At 32.5% G+C, this 26155-nt stretch overlaps 1 protein-coding gene across 1 annotated transcript; it reads right to left on the bottom strand.

Annotated features, from left to right (window-relative positions):
- Positions 1 to 8497: 8497 nt before the first annotated feature.
- LOC120177052 lies at positions 8498 to 8905 on the bottom strand. The gene has a single exon (XM_039183308.1). The coding sequence runs from the start codon at positions 8903 to 8905 to the stop codon at positions 8498 to 8500; it is 408 nt and encodes a 135-aa protein (XP_039039239.1).
- Positions 8906 to 26155: the final 17250 nt, after the last annotated feature.

The following is a 26155-nucleotide window of genomic DNA, read 5'->3' as shown; positions in this document are numbered from 1 at the left end:
AATGATTGTATGGTTGGTGCCTCAAAAACATGAAAAGCATGAGCCAAGGTGTCATTTAACAGCTCCAAACATGGGACAAGGTAAATACATCTCACGTGGATATGGGGTCCGTATAAGGAATATGACAAAGCTTAACTTACCCTTTCTTTTTCTCTGCAAAAGTAGCAGCAACCAATGTTACATATTCTTTTAACCCATTAATCTTAGATTGTATTTATTATTTAATACTTATTTTTATTCACAAAATAATCGTATTTATTATCAAATCCTTATATAAGCAAGTTAAAATCATTCATGCAGAACAAATAATCGTATTTATTATTTAATTAACGTTAGTTTAAAAATAAATAGACTTTTAAACAGCTACCAGGCCGAGCCGAAAATAAAAGTCTGTGATAGGCCACATGCCAAGCTCAGGCCTAAAATATTCAACGTAGGCCAGACTCAGGCATCTTAAAGTCTGGCTTGGCCTATTCCCACCCCTATGAATAAGTAATAATAAAACCAAAAAATAAGTCAATTTGCAATAGTGTTAGTCCATTAACATTAGTTTACATAGACCCAATGCAAGCCCACTCTTTTATTACAAATATATATGCATTAGTGACAGTCCATTTATATTAGGGTTTATGATTTAGTATTTAGTGTTTGTTGTTTAAAGTTTAGGGTTTATGGTTTATGATTTAAGGTTTCTATAAACTATATATTTTACTACTTTATATAGTTTATGTATAGTGTTTCTATAAACTATATAAGTAATTTACTTTATTTAGTTTATATATATATAGTTTATATATACTATACATGGTTTATACATACATATTATATAAAATTATTTAATAAAATTAATAAAATTATTTAAATGTAAATTATATAAAACATGATTAATTAGGTGTTAAATAATTAGTATGTCACATTCCATATTATATGGTTCATAAATAGTAGTGCATGTCATATTAATTTCATTTACATAATTAGTATTTTAGTTGCATGTTAGGTTAATTCACATTAATAGCCCATTTATTTTGTTGTTATGAATAAGTAATAATAAAACAAAAAAATAAGTCCATTTGCAATAGTGCTAGTCCATTAACATTAATTTAGATAGGCCCAATGCAAACCCACTTTTTTATTACAAATATATATGCATTAGTGCTAGTCTATTTATATTAGGGTTTATGATTTAGTGTTTAGTGTTTGTGGTTTAAAGTTTAGGGTTTAGGGTTTATGATTTAGGGTTTCTATAAACTATATATTTTATTACTTTATATAGTTTATGTATAGTGTTTCTATAAACTATATAAGTAATTTATTTTATATAGTTTATATATATATATAGTTTATATATACTATACATGGTTTATACATACATATTATATAAAATTATTTAATAAAATTATTTAAATGTAAATTAGTATAAAACATAAATAGTAGTACATGCCATATTAGTGTTTGTCCATTTATATTAGGGTTTATGGTTTAGTGTTTAGTGTTTATGGTTTAAAGTTAGGGTGTATGATTTATGATTTAGGGTTTAGGATTTCTATAAACTATATATTTTATTACTTTATATAATTTATGCATAGTGTTTCTATAAACTATATAAGTCATTTACTCTATATAATATATATATATATATAAACTATATAAAGTAAATTACTTATATAGTTTATAGAAACACTATGCATATTACATTAATATACATATCATACATGCATTAATAAATTATACATATATGCATACATATTATACATACATGCATGCATTAACAAATTATATATACATATCATACATTCGAATTTATAGTCAAGATATTAAAAATTATAATCAATAAAATTCAAAATAATAGAATTCAGGCACGATTGTTTCCCAAATTGTCAAATAAAATTCCCGTGTTTGTTTTTAAAATTCAAAATAATAAAATTTAAAGTTGGTGACAGGGCTACAATTTTTAAAATTTTTCCCAAATTGCCAAATAATGACGCGATTGTTTCCGCGCCAAAAATCATTCGCGCTTTTTCAAATCACAAAAGAATCACATTATTACATTAATATATACATACATATTATATAAAATTATTTAATAAAATTAATAAAATTATTTAAATGTAAATTATATAAAACATAATTAATTTAGTCATTTTTATATTAATTTAAACCTTACATTTTAATTTTTTTCGATTTAGTCCCTTACCTATGTGTGTTGTTTAATTTATATTTTAAGATTTTATTTTTAATTTTATATTTCTTCAATTTTGTCATTAATTTTAATTTTTTTTACAAAATTGATTTATGATTATTTATTTTTCTCTTATTTTACTCGAAATCATATACAATTACAACTTCCAATTCAACAATCACGAAAGATGAAAAATTAATTAATCCAAAAAAATAAAAACGACCCGACCTGAACTCAATCCGTATCCGATAAACATCCGACCTGAATTTTATCTGTCAATGATGTGACCCGATCTGAACGAGATCCGACTGAAGTCAACCCGAACCTGAATTAACCTGGTATTTATCTGCTTCGGACCTGAATTATTTTGACCTAAACTGAAATCGATCCGAACTGAAAATGACATGACCTGAACCCGATCTGGATTTGGTATCAAATCAACCTGAAAATAACCCGAACTGATTTGACCTAACCTGAACCCGATCTGAATCTGGTGTCAAATCAACCTGAATTAATTTGTATCCGATTTTACCCGACCTGTCAAGATCCGACTGAAACATGACCGATTACCTGTTTTTACAGCCGTAGCCAACTGGATGCGGAAAAGGATAAAAAGAAATACATAAACACGAGTGGTGACTTTAAAGCGTGGATGTTACCATCCAGTATATAAAAGAACCAACAAGGTAACTGTTACAGATTAGTGCCAAAAAAAAAGTAACTGTTACAGAAAGATGAAATTTATATTATTTAAATTTGTATTTAAAAATTAGAAAATATTAAATCTTCTAATATGTGTAATTTTTATTTTTCTATATATTAAACCAATAAATACCATTAACTTAAATTCAATCAATTTCTATTTTAGTGTTAGAATTTAAAATCTTGTCAATAATCATTACACCAAGTAGTATAAATATTTCTCTCCTTCCCCTAGATAAAAAAAGTATTAAAAAGAATTTAAAACCTTTAAACTAATAATATAAATTCAAAATTTGAATTTTAAAACTTTAAGATAAAAATGTATAAAATTAAAAAAAATAAAATAAAATGAAATTGAATTGAATATTTTATAATAAAATTATAATTTTAATTGTAATATCAGTGTAACACTCAATAAATAAATAGGTGATAAATAGAAAAAGGCAACAAATAATGCCATAGGAAGTATGAAGTGACCTCACTGGCCGCTAATTTTGTGGTGAAATGATAATATTGGAATCACAATTTCGAGTGCATATCTTTATTTTCTTTTTAGTGCCAATTGTCAAAAATATGTGATATTTTGGGTAAGATGGGAGAAATTGTAGTTGAAGATAACACTAATAAATTGGAGTTAGTTTGACTAGGGATGATTTTATAGTATGTGCTGAAATCGTTATATAATTCCGGTAATTAAAGTAAAACTGTTATTTTTTTTCAAAGATTCATATGATTTTTTTTTTAGTTCAAAGATTATTAATTGTATTTTCCCGACGAGTTCTTATAATTTTTTTTTAAAGAAAATTACCGTACTCATTATAAGTTTATTTAAATTAGAAAATTTTATAACGCTCAACAAACATCGATGATCACCATTAATTTAATTTATAAAAAAATAACTTTAAAGGGTTCACGTATAATTATAAATTAGTTAAAATATAAAGGTAAATTATTTAAAACAAAGGGTAAATTATAACGTGATCACCTAACTATTGTCTCTTTTCATTTTGACCACTATAGTTTTAAATTTTATCAATCAAGTCACTCAACTAATTAAACGCATTCAATTAAGTCACTTGATGTTAATATTTAGTGGAGAATCTGATGTGGCTGTTAAAATATTTGGTATAATTACACATTTGATCATTATTACTTATATATTCTATCAATTTGGTCCTAATTTTAATAAATTAAAATAAACTTAACTCTCAAATCAAATGGTGTCATGTGTCACTGGTGTCAAGTGTAATGACATGTGTTACCATCCGATTGGACGATTAAATTTATTTTTAATTTAATATATTTTTAAGCTATGATTAGATGCTAAAATAAATTAAAATTAAACAAAAACTAATGATCTATCCTTAAAAATATATTAAATTCAAAAAAATTAAAATAAATTTAATCATCCAATCGGATAAGGACACATGTCATTACACTTGGTACCAGTGATACATGGAGCCATTTTATTTGAGGGTTAAGTTTATTTTAATTTATTAAAATTAGGACCAAATTGATATAATATATAAGTAAGAGTGATCAAATGTGTAGTTATACCAAATATTTTAACAACCACATCAGCTTCTCCACTAAAGATTAACGATAATTGGCTTAATTGAATGCATTTAAATAGTTGAGTGATCTGATTGACAAAATTTCAAAAATAACGATCAAAATGAAAATGGATAATAAGTAGGTGATCACTAGTATAATTTTCTTTTTATTTTAAATAATTTACCTTTAAATTTTATAAATTAAATTAATTATATTTATTATTAGTAGTGCTTGTTCAACGTGACAAACTCATCATTCTAAATCATATTTCAAATTATTATGTAGCATCATCTAAAAATAAAAACAATTATGTTTTACTCATCGGAACTGCACAGAAACTAACCCTATTTCACTATTTTTTTATTCTAATTATAATATTTCTCTCTTTTTCTAAGACATGTCACCGATGTTCTGTAAAGTAATCATTTTTTCCATGCAAAATTCATTTTCGTCCAATTAAATCGTATTACCGATGGTAATTTTTTTGTAATAATTTTTATTTAAAGAAGAAAAATTTTGTTTTTTTGTAAACATGGAACCTACTATTAAAAAATGTGTCAACTAAGAACTTTTACTTATCTATTTTGAGAATTATTAACCGATAATAGTCATCTCTTTAAAGAAACATATATTACTTATCTAGTTTAATAAATTTGAGTTCGAATAAGAAGTGTAATTTCATATTGGCCCGACTTAAATTATAATTTAATAATAACATTACTTTATTCGAATTTTAAAAATAAAATCTATATATGTATTTTATATTATTATTATTATTATTATATTATTATTTAATTATTAGTTTTAAATGGATGTCCCTTGTTCCATATATAATGAGGTAAGGGGAGGTAAGATAGTAGGCTGCCTCCAACACTAGGTTGAGAGCAGCTTCCGTAGGAGACCTCCGAATTATAAAATGCCCTCCATGGAACTCGATCTCACGACCTCAAGACTAAGAACCTTGTGCTCTACCAACTAAGTTGGATGATCATTTCCTATTTAATTATTAGTTTTATGAGTATTAAAATTGACTCCATGGTCGGCTGACCTAGTCGCTTAGATAGACCCACATCATTATTTTGTAATTTGGATTTTGGATTACTAATGTGTGGCAGGTGTTTATTACTACTATGAAGATTTTTCTTTCAATTATTTTGACTTTACCAAATAAGAAAGGAATAATATTTTCTTCAAATATTCTTTAGAAATGTTTTTATTAAATAGGATTGTTAAAGGTAGAGCAAGTAAAATCTTATTTAGAAAAATCAAAATTTTTAAACTTGATTAACTAAATTTGTAATTTTATAAACTCGATTTTGTTTGAAAAAATTTAGATAAAGTTTAAGTTATAAAATATGACTCAAATAACTTTCAATTTTTAGTGATTAATTGATAAGCTTTTAAGTTTGAGTCAAGCCTTTGACTCTGGATATCACATGAAAAATACAAAGAATGTATAAGTATATTGTATATTATTGTAGAATTTGTTTAAATTAGAATCAATCAGTATTGTAACACCATAAAGACTATTGGATTATTGTGTGTCATTTTTACTCAATTTATTTTATATTTTACCTATTGGTTCAAATAAAATTATTTATTATTTGAAACTATCAAGTAAGCTTTGTGGTAAAAACTAAAAAAGAGTGTTGTTCTTCTTATATGCTCTGAATTTGAGTAGTTATATTTGTAGGGTGTATGTATATTATTAATAATTTTTTTTTAACAAATATTATTTTATAATCATTTTATACTATAAAAAATTATTGTTATAATCTTTCAAATATATAATTTATTTTAAATATACTTTTTTGAATTGATATAACATTATTAAATCAAGTGACTTGAATTAAAACAAACACTTCAAAAACATTTTTTAAAACAAAAATCTATGTTATGAAAAACAATATTTTAATTTTAAAAATATTAATATTTTAATGAAATATGAAATTTTAAATAGTTTTTATTTAAGTAATTTTTTTAATTTTGAAATTAATGAAATTTATTAAAATAAATATATTGAGAAAAATTAAGCATTCACAATTTTAAAGATAAATGCTTTGCAATAATTTTATTAATACAAATAAAATTGAGTCACTGTTATAATTATAAATATATAAATTTTATTTTATACTTTAGTTCAAAGTTGAAACGTACATTTTATGTAAATAATTTTATTTTTAAAAATTAAATTATCAAATGATTATAGGTAGGGGTGTTTAAAAATATCTAAATCAAATTATTGGAACCATTGACCCGTTGACACTATTAAAAAAAATATCAAGTATTTGTAATAAAAAATCTGATTTTTCCAGTCAGGTATCCAGCCCGCTCTTTTTTATGAGTTTTCAGGTCTAACCAGAGTCATAAAATATCATTTAATTAGATACTCATCGACCCACTACCTGATTTGTTATATATATATATATATATTATTAGATTTTTTATTCCTAATTCCTAAATTATTTTACCTTCACATTCTAAATTCTTAGTTTCTTAAATCATTTAACTACAACATTATAAATTATTAATTTCTTAAATTATTTGACGCTAACAATCTAAATTATTTCTTTTAACTTCAAAATATTTTAAATTTAATTATATTTTTTAGTTTTACTTTTTAACAATTTATCTTTTCATTATATAATTTAATTTTTTAAATTTTATGAGTGTATTATATAAAGCCTTTAAATTTTAGAATTATTTATGTATTTATTTAATAATATAATTTAAAGAAAAAATATTTATACTCGATTTATAAGTACTCGGACATTACAGGTCGAAGACACATACTACTATTTTGGTACTAAAAAATTTTAAATACTCGATATTTTAGATATTCAAAAAATATAAATACCCGATTTTGAATATTTCTAACTATAAGTGAATGATAAAAGCTTTATATACAAAAGTTTTTAGTTATACATTCCAATCCTAAATAATAAGTTTTAATAATTTTATTTGAAGACCCGTAAAAAAAAGGATAGTAACACCCTTATAATAATATTTAATACATTTTATAAATATTTATAATTTTATAATTTTCTAACTAAAATTTTCACTAATTAATATGTGACTTTGAACTCAGTAAAAACTGTAAATAATAATATAGACATATTAAAAAGAAATATCTTATATAAATAATTTCATTTACGAAACCTAAATTGTTCATATAATAATTCATGTAACAATTAAAGTTTTTACTTATGAAAAAAGGTAACATTAATCTCCTAATTTTGTGTTAAATGCATTTTTCTAATTATTAATCCTTGTTATAATTTATTTACACTAAAAGTAAGTGTTTAAACCATTTAAATCGTAAAAAGTGGAAAACCAAAATCATCAAAATCTAAAACCAAAGGTTTAATTGATTCGACTTCTAATTTGTTTATTTTACAGTGGATACAATCCTTATTACTTAAATCTTTTTTGCTCAAATTTAACTTTTCGATTAAAAATTAATAAATATTTCAAAAATAATTTTATTTAAATATTTATATATTTTTAATAACTTGGGTTATAATTTATAAGATAATACATATATTTTCAGTCATTAATAATATAGTAAACATAGTTGTTCAAATTCTAGATTTCAAAAATAAAAATAACACTTGCTTTGACGTCAGTGAGTGTTGATATAAGTGATCGAAATCTAGGAATTTGAGTTTGTAAGATCAAATTCAAATTCTAATACCGTCACTTTTAATGAACAATCTGTAAATTTCAATTTAATTATAAGTATACTCTGATCTTGGACTAGAGAATGTAAATTCCAATTTAATTATAGGTATGCTTAGATCCTGGACTAAAAGATGTAAATTCCAATTTAGTTATAGGTATGCTCGGATCCTGGGGTGAAGGAATCACCTGATTTAAACCTTTTAGTAAAAAAACATAACAATTGCTTTGGCTACTTCGGTGTTTAATGAGTTAGAATATTTATATTTTATAATTAAAGATTTATTTATAAAATAATAATCCAAACCGAAGCAGATTGATTGAAAATTTACAAAAATATTTAATCTAAAAGATGTAAACGGTAGCCATTGGGGGTAAGTTCCTTTATCCATGTAGTTCAAGTGCAGGACACAGATTCTTATAAATCTCATATAACAACCTTTGATCAAATTCGGAGTTCGAATAACCCAAAGCCACTTTTCGAGCTTTGGGAATCCGTTTTCCTCCGAATTCGTTGTTCGCGCTCAAATACCCAACGGTTCCGCCCAATCTCAGCAGCGTATTCATGTAACCATTTTTCAGCTTCGTCAAAAGCTTCATCGGCGAAGCAATCATCATCCTCCATCGCAACCTCGGTGTCGCTCTGATCTTCCAGAACCGCCGCGATCTCCTTCCGATCCTCGTCACTTTTATATTCTTTCTTGCTTCGCTGCCGTACAGTCTTTGGTTGCGCCGCCTCCTCCAGTATCTCTTCAGAGTTTCAGGAATAATTGGTTTCGGAAGAAACTCCATTGTTGAGAGAATGAAGAAGAAGATAATGAGATTGGATTATCCACGACGACTGCTTATATACATGCACATAAAATTTGTGAAGTGATCACAAAGGGCAATGGAAGTCAAATAGTTTTCAGGTCAACAAAGTCGGTTTTTGACTAATTAATTGAATATTAGATGGATACATTAACCCAATTTTGCTTGTCTTAATGGAAATTCTTTGACTAAAATAATAACAAATATATATGTATATATAAGTTCCTGTCATACTTATTGGTTCTTCAATGCTCAACTGTTTTCCACGCCAAATATTTTAGTAATTTCCAAGCAATTATTTGACTCATTCATTTATTCTGATTTCAATTGTTATCTGATAATATAAATTCAGTTATAAAATTATACGGATGCTTACATTATCGGACCCTTAAAATTAAATACTACTGTCATTTTAATATTAAAAAAAATTTGAATCAAGTGATCTCAGTGGTTAAAGAATTATTGTTATCTTTTGAGGTTTGAAGTCCGAGCACACGAAATAATAGAGTGTGAGCATTCAATATCAAATAGTTAAGAGTTATCTTTAAATAAATATTGTATTGTAATTATCCCTGATTAATAAAAAAATGTTTATTGTATATTTTTTTATTCATCTAAAAAATGTTAGTTAATCAAAATAAATATCTTTAAAAATATAATTAAACAAGTTACATTTTTTCAAATTAATCTAAATAGTAAAATAATGAGTAGTAAAATATAATTAAACACAATACATTATAAAATAATTTGATGCATGAACCGAATTAACTTAATGATCAAAGATATGATTGTTATCCCTAAAGTCTAAGGTCCGAACATTGAAGATTACAAGGATATTTAAATTTTTATTACAAATTATTATGAAATCACCAAACTAAAAACAGGTCCATGCAAAAACAACACAAAACAGCATCACATGAATGAGGGAAAACCCGCATGAAATAAGATATAAGCCCCCTACTAATCTCAGCTTTACCCCCAAACAATCCCTTATTCCATTAGATTCAATCTCTAATTTTTTAATCCATCAAACTAGATGTTTGACTAATATGTAATGTATTTTATTTAGTTTTAGTTCAAAATTAATAGTTTCCATTTTTCAACAACTAAGTTCCCCAACCTTGATTGGTTGATTGATTTTATCAAGATGCAATAAATGTAAAATGAACCCACCTTCTAATATTACTTGAATGTGGTCAATGTAAAGATGAAACTTGAGTAGAGATTTTTAATGTCATATGTTTCTTATATATTACACTTGATTCCTAAATTATTTGAGTTTCAACAACAACAAAAAAAAATATTCTGACTATATGATAATGCATTATTGAACTTTTTATTATTAAAAATTACAAAATGATTTACTGGTTATATGATACTACTTTTAAGTCCTCAACTATTAAAGGTTATAAAATAGTCTCATGATCATATGACATTGTTTTTTATGTCCCCTAACTATTAAAACTTACAAAATGATCCCCTGAGTATTCATAAATCATATGATCTAGGCTTATCTTTTTTCGTTAAAATATTGATGGTCGTCTGAGCTGGACATTAACTTGTTGATCGAAATATGATAAAATCATCTTTTAATGATGTCTATTGGCACCACCGTTATAATACCCCAAATAATAGGACAGTGATTAAATTGAAAGGAATTAAAATATGGAGGACTAAATTGATTAATTGATAAAGATGAGAATGATGCGTGAATAGTAGTCTAGACTAAATTGTAGTGAGGAAAGATTAAAAAGGGCATTTATGGGTATTTGGATATAAATGAATTTAAAATTCTTTTATTATGGTATATGTATTAGAGAAATGGAGAGAGGATGAAAACAAAGTCAAACACACTCTTTTCTTCTTCCTCTTTTACGTGAAAAGCCTTCAATCCTAGTTAAAGGTAAGTTTCCAAATTAATGATTTATTCCTTCAATTTTTGTTAGTTATCAAATTCTTGCATATGATGGAAACTTAATAAAGGTTTAGAGGAGATTAAAACTAAGTTATGAATGAGATATTAGAGATTAAAGAAAATGGATTTTATAATGATATGTTTATATGAAAGTTTATTAATGTTTGTTGGCAAAATTGACTTGTCATTAAGGTAATTAAAAGATTAGAAACATTAGTTGAGTGAAATAACAAGTTAGAAATTGTGGGGTGATTCTTAGAATCAAATGCTCTTGAGGAATATAGGATGTTTTAAGAGTCTGAATGAAGGAAAGGAAGTAGGGTTAAGTAAAAAAGTGTTATGTAGTATTGTTAAAGGAAAATGAGAGGAAAATTGGCCAAAGTTGGGTAAATTTCGGGTTAAAAACTGGAAAATCTGGGCAAGGGTATCGATACAAATTGAAGTGGTACCGATACCATAGGTAAAAATTAGGCAAAATCATCTGAGAAGTATCGATATTGATTCAATCAATATTGGTACCTATTGAAGTGGTGCCGATACCATGGTGAGGGTATCAATACCGGGTAAACATCGAACCTAATTTTGTTATCGATACCATATAGGGGTATCAGTACCATAGTATAGTGGTATCGATACATGCGGTAAGGGTATCGATACTGGGCTACATCGAATCTAATTTTGGTATTGATAGTGGTAGGGGTATCAATACCATAGTAGGGGTATCGATAACGAAGGGCCATAAATTGTAATTTGTGTTGATATTGTTGTAGAAAATTTAATAATCAGTATTTTGATTAATGTTTAAGCTATAAATTGTTAGGAAATGTACTAACAATTGATATTACTCATGTAATTAATGAATCTGGGATAGATCGAAATCCAGCGCCTGAGTCAAGTAAGACAAAGGAAAGGGTCAAGTTCCACCGTAATCATCTTTACTTTTGGACTTTGAGCAAGGAAAGCCAGGTGAGTACATTTATTGTATGTAATTAAGATGAATATGATTAGAAATTATTCAGAAAGTAATATTTATATGTTAATGTATATTTTACTTAAATTATTATGTGTGTTATGGAATATATGAAATTGATGTTGTGAATGAGGTTTTAGAGTATGAATTGCTCTAAAATGAATGTAAAAGAATAATGTATTTGGGTGCATTATTGGCATGAAAGGATGCCATAGCTGAAATGTATATGGGTACATTGTCAGCATAAAAGAATAATGCATATGGGTGCATTATTGGCATGAAATGATGCCAGAGTTGAAATGCATATGGGTGCATTATCAACAGAAAAGTTTACTGGAGTTGAAATGTATATGGGTACATTATCAACATAAAAGTATGCTATGGTTGAGATGTATATGGGTACATTATCAACATAAAAGTATACTATAGTTGAAATGCATATGAGTGCATTATCAACAGAAAAGATGTTATGTTTAAAATGAACAATAGTGTATTATAAACATAAATGGAGGTTACAAACGAAATGAAAGAATCATGGTAAATGGTTCTGATAAATGGGAAATAAAATATGCTTGAACACCAAAGGTTATTTATTATATCATGACTCACTTAGATATACTTATCATGTGTACTTCCACGTGTGGGGAACATCATATAATCATCGAGTAAGGAGTGAAGCTGTAGCAACATTGTCGGAACTGTCTTTCGGGTGGCCCCGGAATTGGGCTTCGACTTAGAAAAAATGATTTGGAGTCGCCACCGATCATTTTAAAAAAAATTATTTAGGTTGATCGGACACCATCTTACTTGATCTGCATTTTACCAGAAATATGTCGGGTTCGGGAGTCGGTTACAGTCAAGGAAGGATTAGCACCCTTGAACTGCCCTTTCGGTACCAATTAATTTATCGGTTGTCTTAATTGTGAAAAATAAAAAATTTAAATTTAAATTTAAAAATTCGATTTAAATCATTTACCTTTGATTAGTTGAAATTATTCCTAAAAAAGAAAGAAGAATTTTAGATTAAAAAAATACTAAATTAACTAAAGAGGAAAAAATATAAATTAAGAGAAAAAATGTTAAAATATGTGTAAATTAAAAACGACAGGCTCCCAGGCAAGGTAAAAACTATTGTGCTTTTTTGCCATTATGACATAAGCTTTGGCAAGTGTCATTTTCAAATCAAGGTTAACCGACAGATGGTTCTTAACTTCCCTATGCTCTTGACACAACGCATACCAATGCATGCAACAATGAACCATGCAAGGATTGCACGGCGAGTTCTTGAGATGATATTTCTTTTGCAGTGATTGTCGGAACAAAATTGTTGTAGATGTCGCATAACCACCAAGCGAAAACTAGGGTCTCATCGATGAGAAACTATGTTTTAGGGTCGATGTCGTGGAAGAACAAAGCTGATGCCGCGACCAGCATCCCACCCTCTACGCATATAGCGTGACAGAGGCATGCGTCGTTCTTTGGGATATCATCTCTCAAGGTTTCGATGTTTTTCTTGTGCTCCGGTCGGCCTTCGTTGTTGATTTGTGGCCGAAGCTATAAGTTCTTTGGTTTCACTCATCTTTGTCGTGTATTGGACATCGAAGATGTCAACCTCGGGAAGCAACACCTCGTAATAAGTGGCGTAATACCGGTTTTCTTCAATGAACACCGTGCGGCTATTGTGGTTCAGCGATTTCCAGAGAAGGGTTTTCAGAGTTAGCCCGAAAACAAGGAAGTTACAAGGCGAGGAGCATTTTCGGAGCACGTCGGAGATCGGCTTCATCTCGTAATATGGCATGTGGTAACTGTCGTTGGATTTGGGAGCATAATGGAGGATGGTGTTTTAGGATCCAACTTCATTGTTGTCGTGAAGGATTTGAGGTAGTAAGGCACGGTTGAGGATGGTGTTTGGGAGCCACGACCGAGGGCCATTGGTCGGTAGATGGTGTTAAGAGCGGGCTATTGAGCAATGGTTTAGAAGTCTATGGATGGATGTTGTTGGCTCATGGAGATATTAATTTGGGTGTATGGGAGAGTTTTTCAGATAGTCAAGGGGCATGTCTACCGTGGTGAACTCCGAGGAGCGATGTTGGAGCTATGGACGAGCGACAATGGCCTCCGATTCTATCTTCATTTCTTTCCCTCTGTTTTAACCCTTTTTCCCCTTCCATTTGGCGCATAGAGATGCATATAAAGTAGTTCAATGGTTCTTTCTGTTTTGGTGGACAACACGTCCATTAACGGCTCGGGAATCACGGAACCACGAAGGCCGGTAAGTGAGCAAAAGAAGGGGAAGTAGGGACAAAGTGCAGCCACCTGCGCACGTGAAAAAAAATAGGTCTGCAAAATCATTAATATAATTAATAAAAATAATAATAATAATATAATAATAATAATATAATGTTTTCGTAGATCCGGACAAAAACGGGGTGTCTACAGTTGCCCCTCTTTGCACATTCTTTGTGTTAAGAAGAATAGGGCAAAGACGAAAAAAGACAATCAGTTTTTCTCCGGTGCTTCCTGGAATTGGGCATTTGTCTTCTTCTCGGTTTAAAGATTTCTGCTTGAAAATTCTTCCAGAAAGTAGTTCCTCGCTGTCATCGAGCTTAAGCTATACTTCAAAGGATGTGCCTTCGAGCTGAGCATAGTCGAACTCGAAGGTATTTTGTTAGTAAATAGCCTTTCTTGCATTAAGCTATGCTGCGAAGGATGTGCCTTGGAGCTGAGTGTAGTCGAACTTCGAAGGTCTTTTGTTGGCAAATAGCCCTTCTTTCCTTAAGCTATGTTGCTAATGATGTACCTTGGAGCTGAATGGAATCGAACTCTAAGGTCTTTGGCAGATAACCCTTCTAGCCTTGAGTTATGCTACAAATAATGTGCCCTCGAAGCAGCTGAGTGTAGTCAAACTTGAAAGTCTTTGTGTTTCAAGAGAAACATGTTCAAAGGTTTTTTTTCAAGAGAAACGATTTCAAAGGTTTTTTTTTTGTTTCAAGAGAAACGATTTCAAAGGTTGGTGTTTCAAGAGAAACTGTCTCAAGAGAGAAAAAAATGTTGTTTCAAGGGAAACTGTCTCAAGAGAGACAAAATTTGTTTCAAAGGAAACTATCTCAAGAGAGACAAAACTTTGTTTAGAGTAAATTAGTCTAAAGAGAGGAGCCCCCTTGTCTCGAGAGAAACAATCACAAAGATGATAGATAATCTGCTTGTTTCTGAAGATGAATATTGTTGGTGGGTACGATTCCCTTCGTCGTAAAGTTGAAACCGTGGATGACCCCTTCGTTGTGAAGTTGAGCCTTGAATTGGATATCCTTCATCATGAAGTTGAAATCCAATCTAAAGATGAATGTTGCTTGTGTGCACAATTCCCTTCGTCATGAAGTTGAAACCGTGGATGGCCCCTCCGTCGTGGAGTTGAGCCTTGAATTGGATATCTTTTGTCGTGAAGTTGAAATCCAATGAAAGTTGTGTTGTCTCGAGTCCAATATCCTTCGTTGTGAAGTTGAAATTGGCTCAGAAATTGGGAAATTGTTTGTTGACAACCAGTCGTCCCTTCGTTGTGAAGTTGAACTTGTGTTGTCTCGAGTCCGATATCCTTCGCTGTGAAGTTGAAATTGGCTCCGAAATTGGGAAATTGTTTGTTGACAACCAGCGGTCCCTTCGTTGTGAAGTTGAACTTGCGTTGTCTGGAGTCCAATATCCTTCGCTGTGAAGTTGAAATTGGCTCTGAATTTGGGAAGTTGTTGTTGACAACCAGCGGTCCCTTCGTCGTGAAGTTGAACTTGCGTTGTCTGGAGTCCAATATCCTTCACTGTGAAGTTGAAATTGGCTCTGAAATTGGGAAATTATTTATTGACAACCAGCGGTCCCTTCGTCGTGAAGTTGAACTTGCGTTGTCTGGAGTCCAATATCCTTCGCTGTGAAGTTGAAATTGGCTATGAAATTGGGAAATTATTTGTTGACAACCAGCCGTCCCTTCGTTGTGAAGTTGAACTTGTGTTGTCTCGAGTCCAATATCTTTCGCTGTGAAGTTGAAATTGACTCTGAATGAAACTGAAAAGTTGTTTGTTGACCGTCAGTCGCCCCTTCGTTGTGAAGTTAAGCTACCACCATCAATTTTCGAATGCGATTTTGAATCGAGTATATTTCGTTTTGAAGTTGAAATTTGACTCTAAAAGCTGTAAAAAATGTGTATGTGGGAAAAAAATGACAAATATGATGTTCTAAAATGTATGCATAATATGCATGTAACATGAATTGGTTATATTTTATCTCCTGAAAAAGGTCTGATAATTTGTATTAGGATGTTGAATCCCCAAATGATGCCCCAATATAAAAAATGCCCCAATATTTGATGTTGAATCTTCAAAGATGCCCCAAATGTTCCTCATTTCTTGCTTCAGCATTGATTGAGCATGAGTTTTGTGTCTAGAGTCACATGTCATTTACCAAGATCCACTCTAGAGAGACTGTTGTTTGAAAATGTTTTTTCTTTTTCTTTTATTTTCAAAGTTCTGAAATATCAAAAAAGAGTTTTGAAAGATGTTTGGTCCAAAATTTTGAAAATATTGTCACTTTCACGGTTTTACAATTGAGACGAATCATAAAACTAGAGTTCATCGGATATCAAAGAATTAATTACAATGTTAATCCTTCAATGAATTATAGCTATTTGACAAGCGCCAGGATCAAAGCTATCTTTGGGAAATAGTCAAGCAAAGAAAGGATAAAAAGTCTCAGGTTATTGTGTTTGGTCAAAGATTTGGCATTTTTGTCATTTGATGCTCAATGGTTTGACATTTGATGTTCAAGGTTTGATGGGGTAGCTGCATGCTTCTCTGCTGGAAGTGTTCTCTGACTCCCAACCTTCGTTGTCACACTCGGATTGTACGATGCCTTATCAAGGAATTAGTGTGATCGCCTCAGTTTGCACAATTTATATTCGAGCCGCCTTTTAGGTTTTCAACTCGAACCCTCATTTGGTTTCAAGACGTTATTCAGGATTTACGTCTTGAACCCCCTTTGTTATTTTTCTCTACCATGCATTAATTACATTGTTTTTTTGCAAACAAAGATTAATCCTGATGGGCGGGATGAAATCTGAAAATAGCCTCTTATGTTTAAAAATCCATGTATGATTAGAAGGGACTTTTAAGGCACGTAATGTAGGCCAGGGTTCATGGTTATGAAAGAAAAGGATAAATAGGCTCAAACAAGTGTTTCAGGGTGTTGAACCAATGATCAATTCATTCTGATTCCTTCAATCTTGCTCAAAATGTTTTTCTTTCTTGATGCTCTATGATCTTCGAGTGAAGTGATTCAGTGATTCGGGAATGATTGTGCTTGATCAATCTCAGAGTTTGAAGCTTGATGTGCCATTTGTCTTTAGGGAATCTTTGCATGTGCTTTTTGTCCCATTTTCTTTTTGATCTTTGCTCTTCTCTTTTTCTTTTGTTTTTTTTCCTTTTTGTTTTTTTTCTTTTCTTTTTTCCTTTTTTTCTTATTGAATCTTCGCACTTGGCATTTGGTTCACCTTTCGGTATCTCATCTAAATCAATGTATTCACTCATGCGAGCATGTTTTCTATACCTTGCCCCCAGTGTGGAGGGTGATCCTTGGTTAGGGTTGAATCAGAAGAAAAATACTATAGGCTCAAAAGGGGACACAAGGGATATATATTTTCTCCTGTTGTGAAGGGATAAAGAAAGAAAGCCGTTCATCATTTCATACATGGAAGTCTTCACAGAAGAGGTATCCTCAGGGGGATAGATTTCAGGATTAATTCTATTCACATGAAAATAGTGCAATTAATGCATGATAGAATTATTTCGAATGAATTGTTTTTTTTGCTCCTTGCTCCCAACATGTCTCAATGTTCAGGCCCGGCGAGATGCCCCAAATTGTGTCTTGGAAGAATGCTCAGTTCAAATGAACACTCAATGCCTTGGGTTTAATGGTAAAAAAAAGGTTAAAGACAGTTGTGTGATCTATTGACTCAAGAAAGGTGTGGGTGTATCAAAAAGAAAGGTAATGTTCAAGAATTTTAAAGGGAGGTAATGTCAAAATTTGGTTTTTGGTAATGACCATGAGTTATTTTGGGTAAAGAATCAAGGTGTTTTATTCTAGGGTTTGAGACAGGGTAAGAAAGGTCTAATCTTGCCATATGTCAAACATCTATAATTCTTGAAGAATTAAAAGAATCCTTAATTCATTTATATTAAAAGAACTAAAGTTAAAATTTGTTCAATTGCTCCACTTTAGAAAGTAATATGAATTCAATCCTTTAAAAGATGTGTTCAAACAAAACGGTCCTCTAAGTGCAAATGGTATATGCCATGCCCCCTTCTTCGGCAAGCCTTACAGTTTTCCAGAAGAATGTTTGGGAATCCTTATGTGGCAACAGCTTCAACATCGTAGCGCTTAGGAGATGGGTACTTTTCTCAGATCATCCTGGCAGGCTTAGTCCTACAATCAGCTGATCCAACTCCCCTGTACTGATTTCAGTTTTTCTTTAATTGTTAAAATTGCTTCCATGTGGTGTAATGTGGTTAAGACCACTTCATCGAATCCTCCGTGATTTAATTTCATGTTTATGAAAATGCTTAAAATGTAGATGAAGATGCAAAAATGCAAGAATGCATGAAATGTTCGAGGCATTGATCCAAGAAATATGATTGTTATTATGAATAATCCTTATTGGGGACAAAAATGTTTTATCTTTTAAGAGACAAAAATATCCTGACAGCTTCTGACATGTTGACTAGTCTTCTGCTTTCGTATTTCATCGGTTGAATAACCTGTCGAATCGCTCCGGCCTCTCTGGATGAACAGTGAAAATGTTGAGTTGTTTTTTGTACTGGTCCAAGAAGTCTCGAATGATCGCATCTCGAGCATTTACTTTTGTTGAGCCTGTTCCCAACGAATTCGTCATTGGAGCCCTTAATTGATAGGAACTATGTGAAGTTCATTAATCTTTTTCTTGAATTCGCCAGCAATGGTCTCCAATTTCAGCTATCATTTTGACATTGTTGTGTTCAAAGGGACTTCCGAGATACATAACCTTCATCTTTCCCCTGCAACCTCTGTCAGTTAGTTCTTCAAAGATAAGCTTTCATTATGCTTGATGTAGACCTGGTTCATTCTGAGTTCTTTATAATGCAGCAGAGTGATATACTCTTCAATTGTGGGCACCACGTCTTTTGGATTGAATGTGACACATAGTCGCCTTGTAGACTATCCTCTGTATTTTCATCTCTTGTATTACAACACCTTTGTCCATGGATTCAGACTATTTGAGTTTTAACAAACACGTTTTAGTGGATCAATGACCTATTTTGAATAATGCAAGTGATGAAAATAAATAAAATAGAAGAAAGATGAAAAGAGTTAGTGATGTAAAAAATAATAAAAAATGATCATAAAAATGAAAGTCTTACCCCACATGATATCTACCTCACATGCTTATTATTCCTACCCGAACATGATCTCTATCCCACAAGTTGATTTTGAACAAGTCCTAACCGCATAAATTTCTAGTTCACATGCTTTGAACAGAAAGTAAAGTAGGAAATAATTCCGGCATCCTAGGGTTTGGAATGAGGTTTTGGGGTGGACTCTAACTCCTTGTAGTCTCCCGGTTTAGGTTCTAAAAAAAAAGGTACCCGAGTTATCCTTTCCGGTGCCCCCTTGGGCTTACCAGACCCTTAGTCCTAAACCCATCACAGACTTGTGTGGACTAAGTTAAACTCAGGAGGATACATTCCCTTATGCCCATACGGAGAATAAATTCACACGAATGCATAAGGTATATGAATCCCGAAGGTTACTTGCTAGGCCCATACGGAGAATAAATTCACACGAAGGCGTCGCTTTCACCCCCACTTAAATAGGGTTCGGGGCTCGGGTATAGAGCCAGAGATAAACTTTTCAAAAATCTGAAATCATTGAACAAAATGTCAGTACAACTATTTATTTGAAAAATGATCAAAGATAAATAATTGGAATCGAATAAATAAATCTAAATTTAAAATTAAAATTTTCGCATAAAAATACAACCGAAAATTAATTTTGGCCTGACTCACTTACCTGTCCCCAGCAGAGTCGCCAAGCTGTCAGAACCGTCTTTCGGGTGGCCCCGGAATTGGGCTTCGACTTAGAAAAAATGATTTGGAGTCGCCACCGATCATTTTAAAAAAAATTATTTAGGTTGATCGGACACCATCTTACCTGATCTGCGTTTTACCAGAAATATGTCGGGTTCGGGAGTCGGTTACAGTCAAGGAAGGATTAGCACCCTTGAACTGCCCTTTCGGTACCAATTAATTTATCGGTTGTCTTAATTGTGAAAAATTAAAAATTTAAATTTAAATTTAAAAATTCGATTTAAATCATTTACCTTTGATTAGTTGAAATTATTCCTAAAAAAGAAAGAAGAATTTTAGATTAAAAAAATTACTAAATTAACTAAAGAGGAAAAAATATAAATTAAGAGAAAAAATGTTAAAATATGTGTAAATTAAAAACGATAGGCTCCCAGGCAAGGTAAAAACTATTGTGCTTTTTTGCCATTATGACATAAGCTTTGGCAAGTGTCATTTTCAAATCAAGGTTAACCGACAGATGGTTCTTAACTTCCCTATGCTCTTGACACAACGCACACCAATGCATGCAACAATGAACCATGCAAGGATTGCACGGCGAGTTCTTGAGATGATATTTCTTTTGCAGTGATTGTCGGAACAAATTGTTGTAGATGTCGCATAACCACCAAGCGAAAACTAGGGTCTCATCGATGAGAAACTATGTTTTAGGGTCGATGTCGTGGAAGAACAAAGCTGATGCCGCGACCAGCATCCCACCCTCTACGCATATAGCGTGACAGAGGCATGCGTCGTTCTTTGGGATATCATCTCTCAAGGTTTCGATGTTTTTCTTGTGCTCCGGTCGGCCTTCGTTGTTGATTTGTGGCCGAAGCTATAAGTTCTTTGGTTTCACTCATCTTCGTCGTGTATTGGACATCGAAGATGTCAACCTCGGGAAGCAACACCTCGTAATAAGTGGCGTAATATCGGTTTTCTTCAATGAACACCGTGCGGCCATTGTGGTTCAGTGATTTCCAGAGAAGGGTTTTCAGAGTTAGCCCGAAAACAAGGAAGTTACAAGGCGAGGAGCATTTTCGGAGCACGTCGGAGATCGGCTTCATCTCGTAATATGGCATGTGGTAACTGTCGTTGGATTTGGGAGCATAATGGAGGATGGTGTTTTAGGATCCAACTTCATTGTTGTCGTGAAGGATTTGAGGTAGTAAGGCACGGTTGAGGATGGTGTTTGGGAGCCACGACCGAGGGCCATTGGTCGGTAGATGGTGTTAAGAGCGGGCTATTGAGCAATGGTTTAGAAGTCTATGGATGTTGTTGGCTCATGGAGATATTAATTTGGGTTTATGGGAGAGTTTTTCAGATAGTCAAGGGGCATGTCTACCGTGGTGAACTCCGAGGAACGATGTTGGAGCTATGGACGAGCGACAATGGCCTCCGATTCTATCTTCATTTCTTTCCCTCTGTTTTAACCCTTTTTCCCCTTCCATTTGGCGCATAGAGATGCATATAAAGTAGTTCAATGGTTCCTTCTGTTTCGGTGGACAACACGTCCATTAACGGCTCGGGAATCACGGAACCACGAAGGCCGGTAAGTGAGCAAAAGAAGGGGAAGTAGGGACAAAGTGCAGCCACCTGCGCACGTGAAAAAAATAGGCCTGCAAAATCATTAATATAATTAATAAAAATAATAATAATAATATAATAATAATAATATAATGTTTTCGTAGATCCGGACAAAAATGGGTGTCTACAGTTGCCCCTCTTTGCACATTCTTTGTGTTAAGAAAAATAGGGCAAAGATGAAAAAAGACAATCAGTTTTTCTCCGGTGCTTCCTGGAATTGGGCATTTGTCTTCTTCTCGGTTTAAAGATTTCTGCTTGAAAATTCTTCCAGAAAGTAGTTCCTCGCTGTCATCGAGCTTAAGCTATACTTCAAAGGATGTGCCTTCGAGCTGAGCATAGTCGAACTCGAAGGTATTTTGTTAGTAAATAGCCTTTCTTTCATTAAGCTATGCTGCGAAGGATGTGCCTTGGAGCTGAGCGTAGTCGAACTTCGAAGGTCTTTTGTTGGCAAATAACCCTTCTTTCCTTAAGCTATGTTGCTAATGATGTACCTTGGAGCTGAATGGAATCGAACTCTAAGGTCTTTGGCAAATAACCCTTCTAGCCTTGAGTTATGCTGCAAATAATGTGCCCTCGAAGCAGCTGAGTGTAGTCAAACTTGAAAGTCTTTGTGTTTCAAGAGAAACATGTTCAAAGGTTTTTTTTCAAGAGAAACGATTTCAAAGGTTTTTTTTTTGTTTCAAGAGAAACGATTTCAAAGGTTGGTGTTTCAAGAGAAACTGTCTCAAGAGAGACAAAATGTTGTTTCAAGGGAAACTGTCTCAAGAGAGACAAAATTTGTTTCAAAGGAAACTATCTCAAGAGAGACAAAACTTTGTTTAGAGTAAATTAGTCTAAAGAGAGGAGCCCCCTTGTCTCGAGAGAAACAATCACAAAGACGATAGATAATCTGCTTGTTTCTGAAGATGAATATTGTTGGTGGGTACGATTCCCTTCGTCGTAAAGTTGAAACCGTGGATGACCCCTTCGTTGTGAAGTTGAGCCTTGAATTGGATATCCTTCGTCATGAAGTTGAAATCCAATCTAAAGATGAATGTTGCTTGTGTGCACGATTCCCTTCGTCATGAAGTTGAAACCGTGGATGGCCCCTCCGTCGTGGAGTTGAGCCTTGAATTGGATATCTTTTGTCGTGAAGTTGAAATCCAATGAAAGTTGTGTTGTCTCGAGTCCAATATCCTTCGTTGTGAAGTTGAAATTGGCTCAGAAATTGGGAAATTGTTTGTTGACAACCAGCCGTCCCTTCGTTGTGAAGTTGAACTTGTGTTGTCTCGAGTCCGATATCCTTCGCTGTGAAGTTGAAATTGGCTCCGAAATTGGGAAATTGTTTGTTGACAACCAGCGGTCCCTTCGTTGTGAAGTTGAACTTGCGTTGTCTGGAGTCCAATATCCTTCGCTGTGAAGTTGAAATTGGCTCTGAATTTGGGAAGTTGTTGTTGACAACCAGCGGTCCCTTCGTCGTGAAGTTGAACTTGCGTTGTCTGGAGTCCAATATCCTTCACTGTGAAGTTGAAATTGGCTCTGAAATTGGGAAATTATTTATTGACAACCAGCGGTCCCTTCGTCGTGAAGTTGAACTTGCGTTGTCTGGAGTCCAATATCCTTCGCTGTGAAGTTGAAATTGGCTCTGAAATTGGGAAGTTATTGTTGACAACCAGCGGTCCCTTCGTCGTGAAGTTGAACTTGCGTTGTCAAGAGTCCAATATCCTTCGTTGTGAAGTTGAAATTGGCTCTGAAATTGGGAAGTTGTTGTTGACAACCAGCAGTCCATTCGTCGTGAAGTTGAACTTGTGTTGTCTGGAGTCCAATATCCTTCGCTCTGAAGTTGAAATTGGCTCTGAAATTGGAATGTTGTTGTTGACAACCAGCGGTCCCTTCGTCGTGAAGTTGAACTTGCGTTGTCTGGAGTCCAATATCCTTCGCTGTGAAGTTGAAATTGGCTATGAAATTGGGAAATTATTTGTTGACAACAAGCCGTCCCTTCGTTGTGAAGTTGAACTTGTGTTGTCTCGAGTCCAATATCCTTCGCTGTGAAGTTGAAATTGACTCTGAATGAAACTGAAAAGTTGTTTGTTGACCGTCAGTCGCCCCTTCGTTGTGAAGTTAAGCTACCACCATCAATTTTCGAATGCGCTTTTGAATCGAGTATATTTCGTTTTGAAGTTGAAATTTGACTCTAAAAGCTGTAAAAATGGTATGTGGAAAAAAATGACAAATATGATGTTCTAAAATGTATGCATAATATGCATGTAACATGAATTGGTTATATTTTATCTCCTGAAAAAGGTCTGATAATTTGTATTATGATGTTGAATCCCCAAATGATGCCCCAATATAAAAAATGCCCCAATATTTGATGTTGAATCTTCAAAGATGCCCCAAATATTCCTCATTTCTTGCTTCAACATTGATTCTGAGCATGAGTTTTGTGTCTAAGAGTCACATGTCATTTACCAAGATCCACTCTAGAGAGACTGTCTTGTTTGAAAATGTTTTTTTTCTTTTTCTTTTATTTTCAAAGTTCTGAAAATATCAAAAAAAGAGTTTTGAAAGATGTTTGGTCCAAAATTTTGAAAATATTGTCACTTTCACGGTTTTACAATTGAGACGAATCATAAAACTAGAGTTCATCGGATATCAAAGAATTAATTACAATGTTAATCCTTCAATGAATTATAGCTATTTGACAAGCGCCAAGATCAAAGCTATCTTTGGGAAATAGTCAAGCAAAGGAAGGATAAAAAGTCTCAGGTTATTGTGTTTGGTCAAAGATTTGGCATTTTTGTCCATTTGATGCTCAATGGTTTGACATTTGATGTTCAAAGGTTTTATGGGGTAGCTTGCATGCTTCTCTGCTGGAAGTGTTCTCTGACTCCCAACCTTCGTTGTCACACTCGGATTGTACGATGCCTTATCAAGGAATTAGCGTGATCGCCTCAGTTTGCACAATTTTATATTCGAGCCGCCTTTTTAGGTTTTCAACTCGAACCCTCATTTGGTTTCAAGACGTTATTCAGGATTTACGTCTTGAACCCCCCTTTGTTATTTTTCTCTACCATGCATTAATTACATTGTTTTTTTGCAAACAAAGATTAATCCTGATGGGCGGGATAAAATCTGAAAATAGCCTCTTCTGTTTAGAAATCCATGTATGATTAGAAGGGACTTTTAAGGCACGTAATGTAGGCCAGGGTTCATGGTTATGAAAGAAAAGGATAAATAGGCTCAAACAAGTGTTTCAGGGTGTTGAACCAATGATCAATTCATTCTGATTCCTTCAATCTTGCTCAAAATGTTTTTCTTTCTTGATGCTCTATGATCTTCGAGTGAAGTGATTTAGTGATTCGGGAATGATTGTGCTTGATCAATCTCAGAGTTTGAAGCTTGATGTGCCATTTGTCTTTAGGGAATCTTTGCATGTGATTTTTGTCCCATTTTCTTTTTGATCTTTGCTCTTTCTTTTTTCTTTTGTTTTTTTCCTTTTTTGTTTTTTTTTCTTTTCTTTTTTCCTTTTTTGCTTCTTATTGAATCTTCGCACTTGGCATTTGGTTCACCTTTCGGTATCTCATCTAAATCAATGTATTCACTCATGCGAGCATGTTTTCTCTACCTTGCCCCCAGTGTGGAGGGTGATCCTTGGTTAGGGTTGAATCAGAAGAAAAATACTATAGGCTCAAAAGGGGACACAAGGGATATATATTTTCTCCTGTTATGAAGGGATAAAGAAAGAAAGCCGTTCATCATTTCATACATGGAAGTCTTCACAGAAGAGGTATCCTCAGGGGGATAGATTTTCAGGATTAATTCTATTCACATGAAAACAGTGCAATTAATGCATGATAGAATTATTTCGAATGAATTGTTTTTTCTGCTCCTTGCTCCCAACATGTCTCAATGTTCAGGCTCCCGGCGAGATGCCCCAAATTGTGTCTTGGAAGAATGCTCATGTTCAAATGAACAACTCAATGCCTTGGGTTTTAATGGTAAAAAAAAGGTTAAAGACAGTTGTGTGATCTTATTGACTCAAAGAAAGGTGTGGTTGTATCAAAAAGATAAAAGTAATGTTCAAGAATTTTAAAGGGAGGTAATGTCAAAAATTTGGTCTTTTTGGTAATGACCATGAGTTATTTTGGGTAAAGAATCAAGGTGTTTTATTCTAGGGTTTGAGACAGGGTAAGAAAGGTCTAATCTTGCCATATGTCAAACATCTATAATTCTTGAAGAATTAAAAGAATCCTTAATTCATTTAATATTAAAAGAACTAAAGATTAAAATTTGTTCAATTGCTCCACTTTAGAAAGTAACATGAATTCAATCCTTTAAAAGATGTGTTCAAACAAAACGGTCCTCTAAGTGCAAATGGTATATGCCATGCCCCCTTCTTCGGCAAGCGCCTTACAGTTTTCCAGAAGAATGTTTGGGAATCCTTATGTGGCAACAGCTTCAACATCGTAGCGCTTAGGAGATGGGTACTCTTTTCTCAGATCATCCTGGCAGGCTTAGTCCTACAATCAGCTGATCCAACTCCCCCTGTACTGATTTCAGTTTTTCTTTAATTGTTAAAATCTTGCTTCCATGTGGTGTAATGTGGTTAAGACCACTTCATCGAATCCTCCGTGATTTAATTTCAT

The sequence above is a fragment of the Hibiscus syriacus genome, unplaced genomic scaffold, assembly GCF_006381635.1.
Source record: "Hibiscus syriacus cultivar Baekdansim isolate YM2019G1 unplaced genomic scaffold, ASM638163v2 tig00112281_pilon, whole genome shotgun sequence".
Lineage (NCBI taxonomy): Eukaryota > Viridiplantae > Streptophyta > Magnoliopsida > Malvales > Malvaceae > Hibiscus > Hibiscus syriacus.
The sequence above is the reverse complement of the archived record's forward strand: the minus strand, read 5'-3'. Positions and strand labels throughout refer to the sequence as shown.

What these genes read in the sequence shown, in the direction of transcription:
- LOC120177052 (XM_039183308.1), bottom strand. Translation starts at nt 8,905, where the DNA reads ATGGAGTTTCTTCCGAAACCAATTATTCCTGAAACTCTGAAGAGATAC.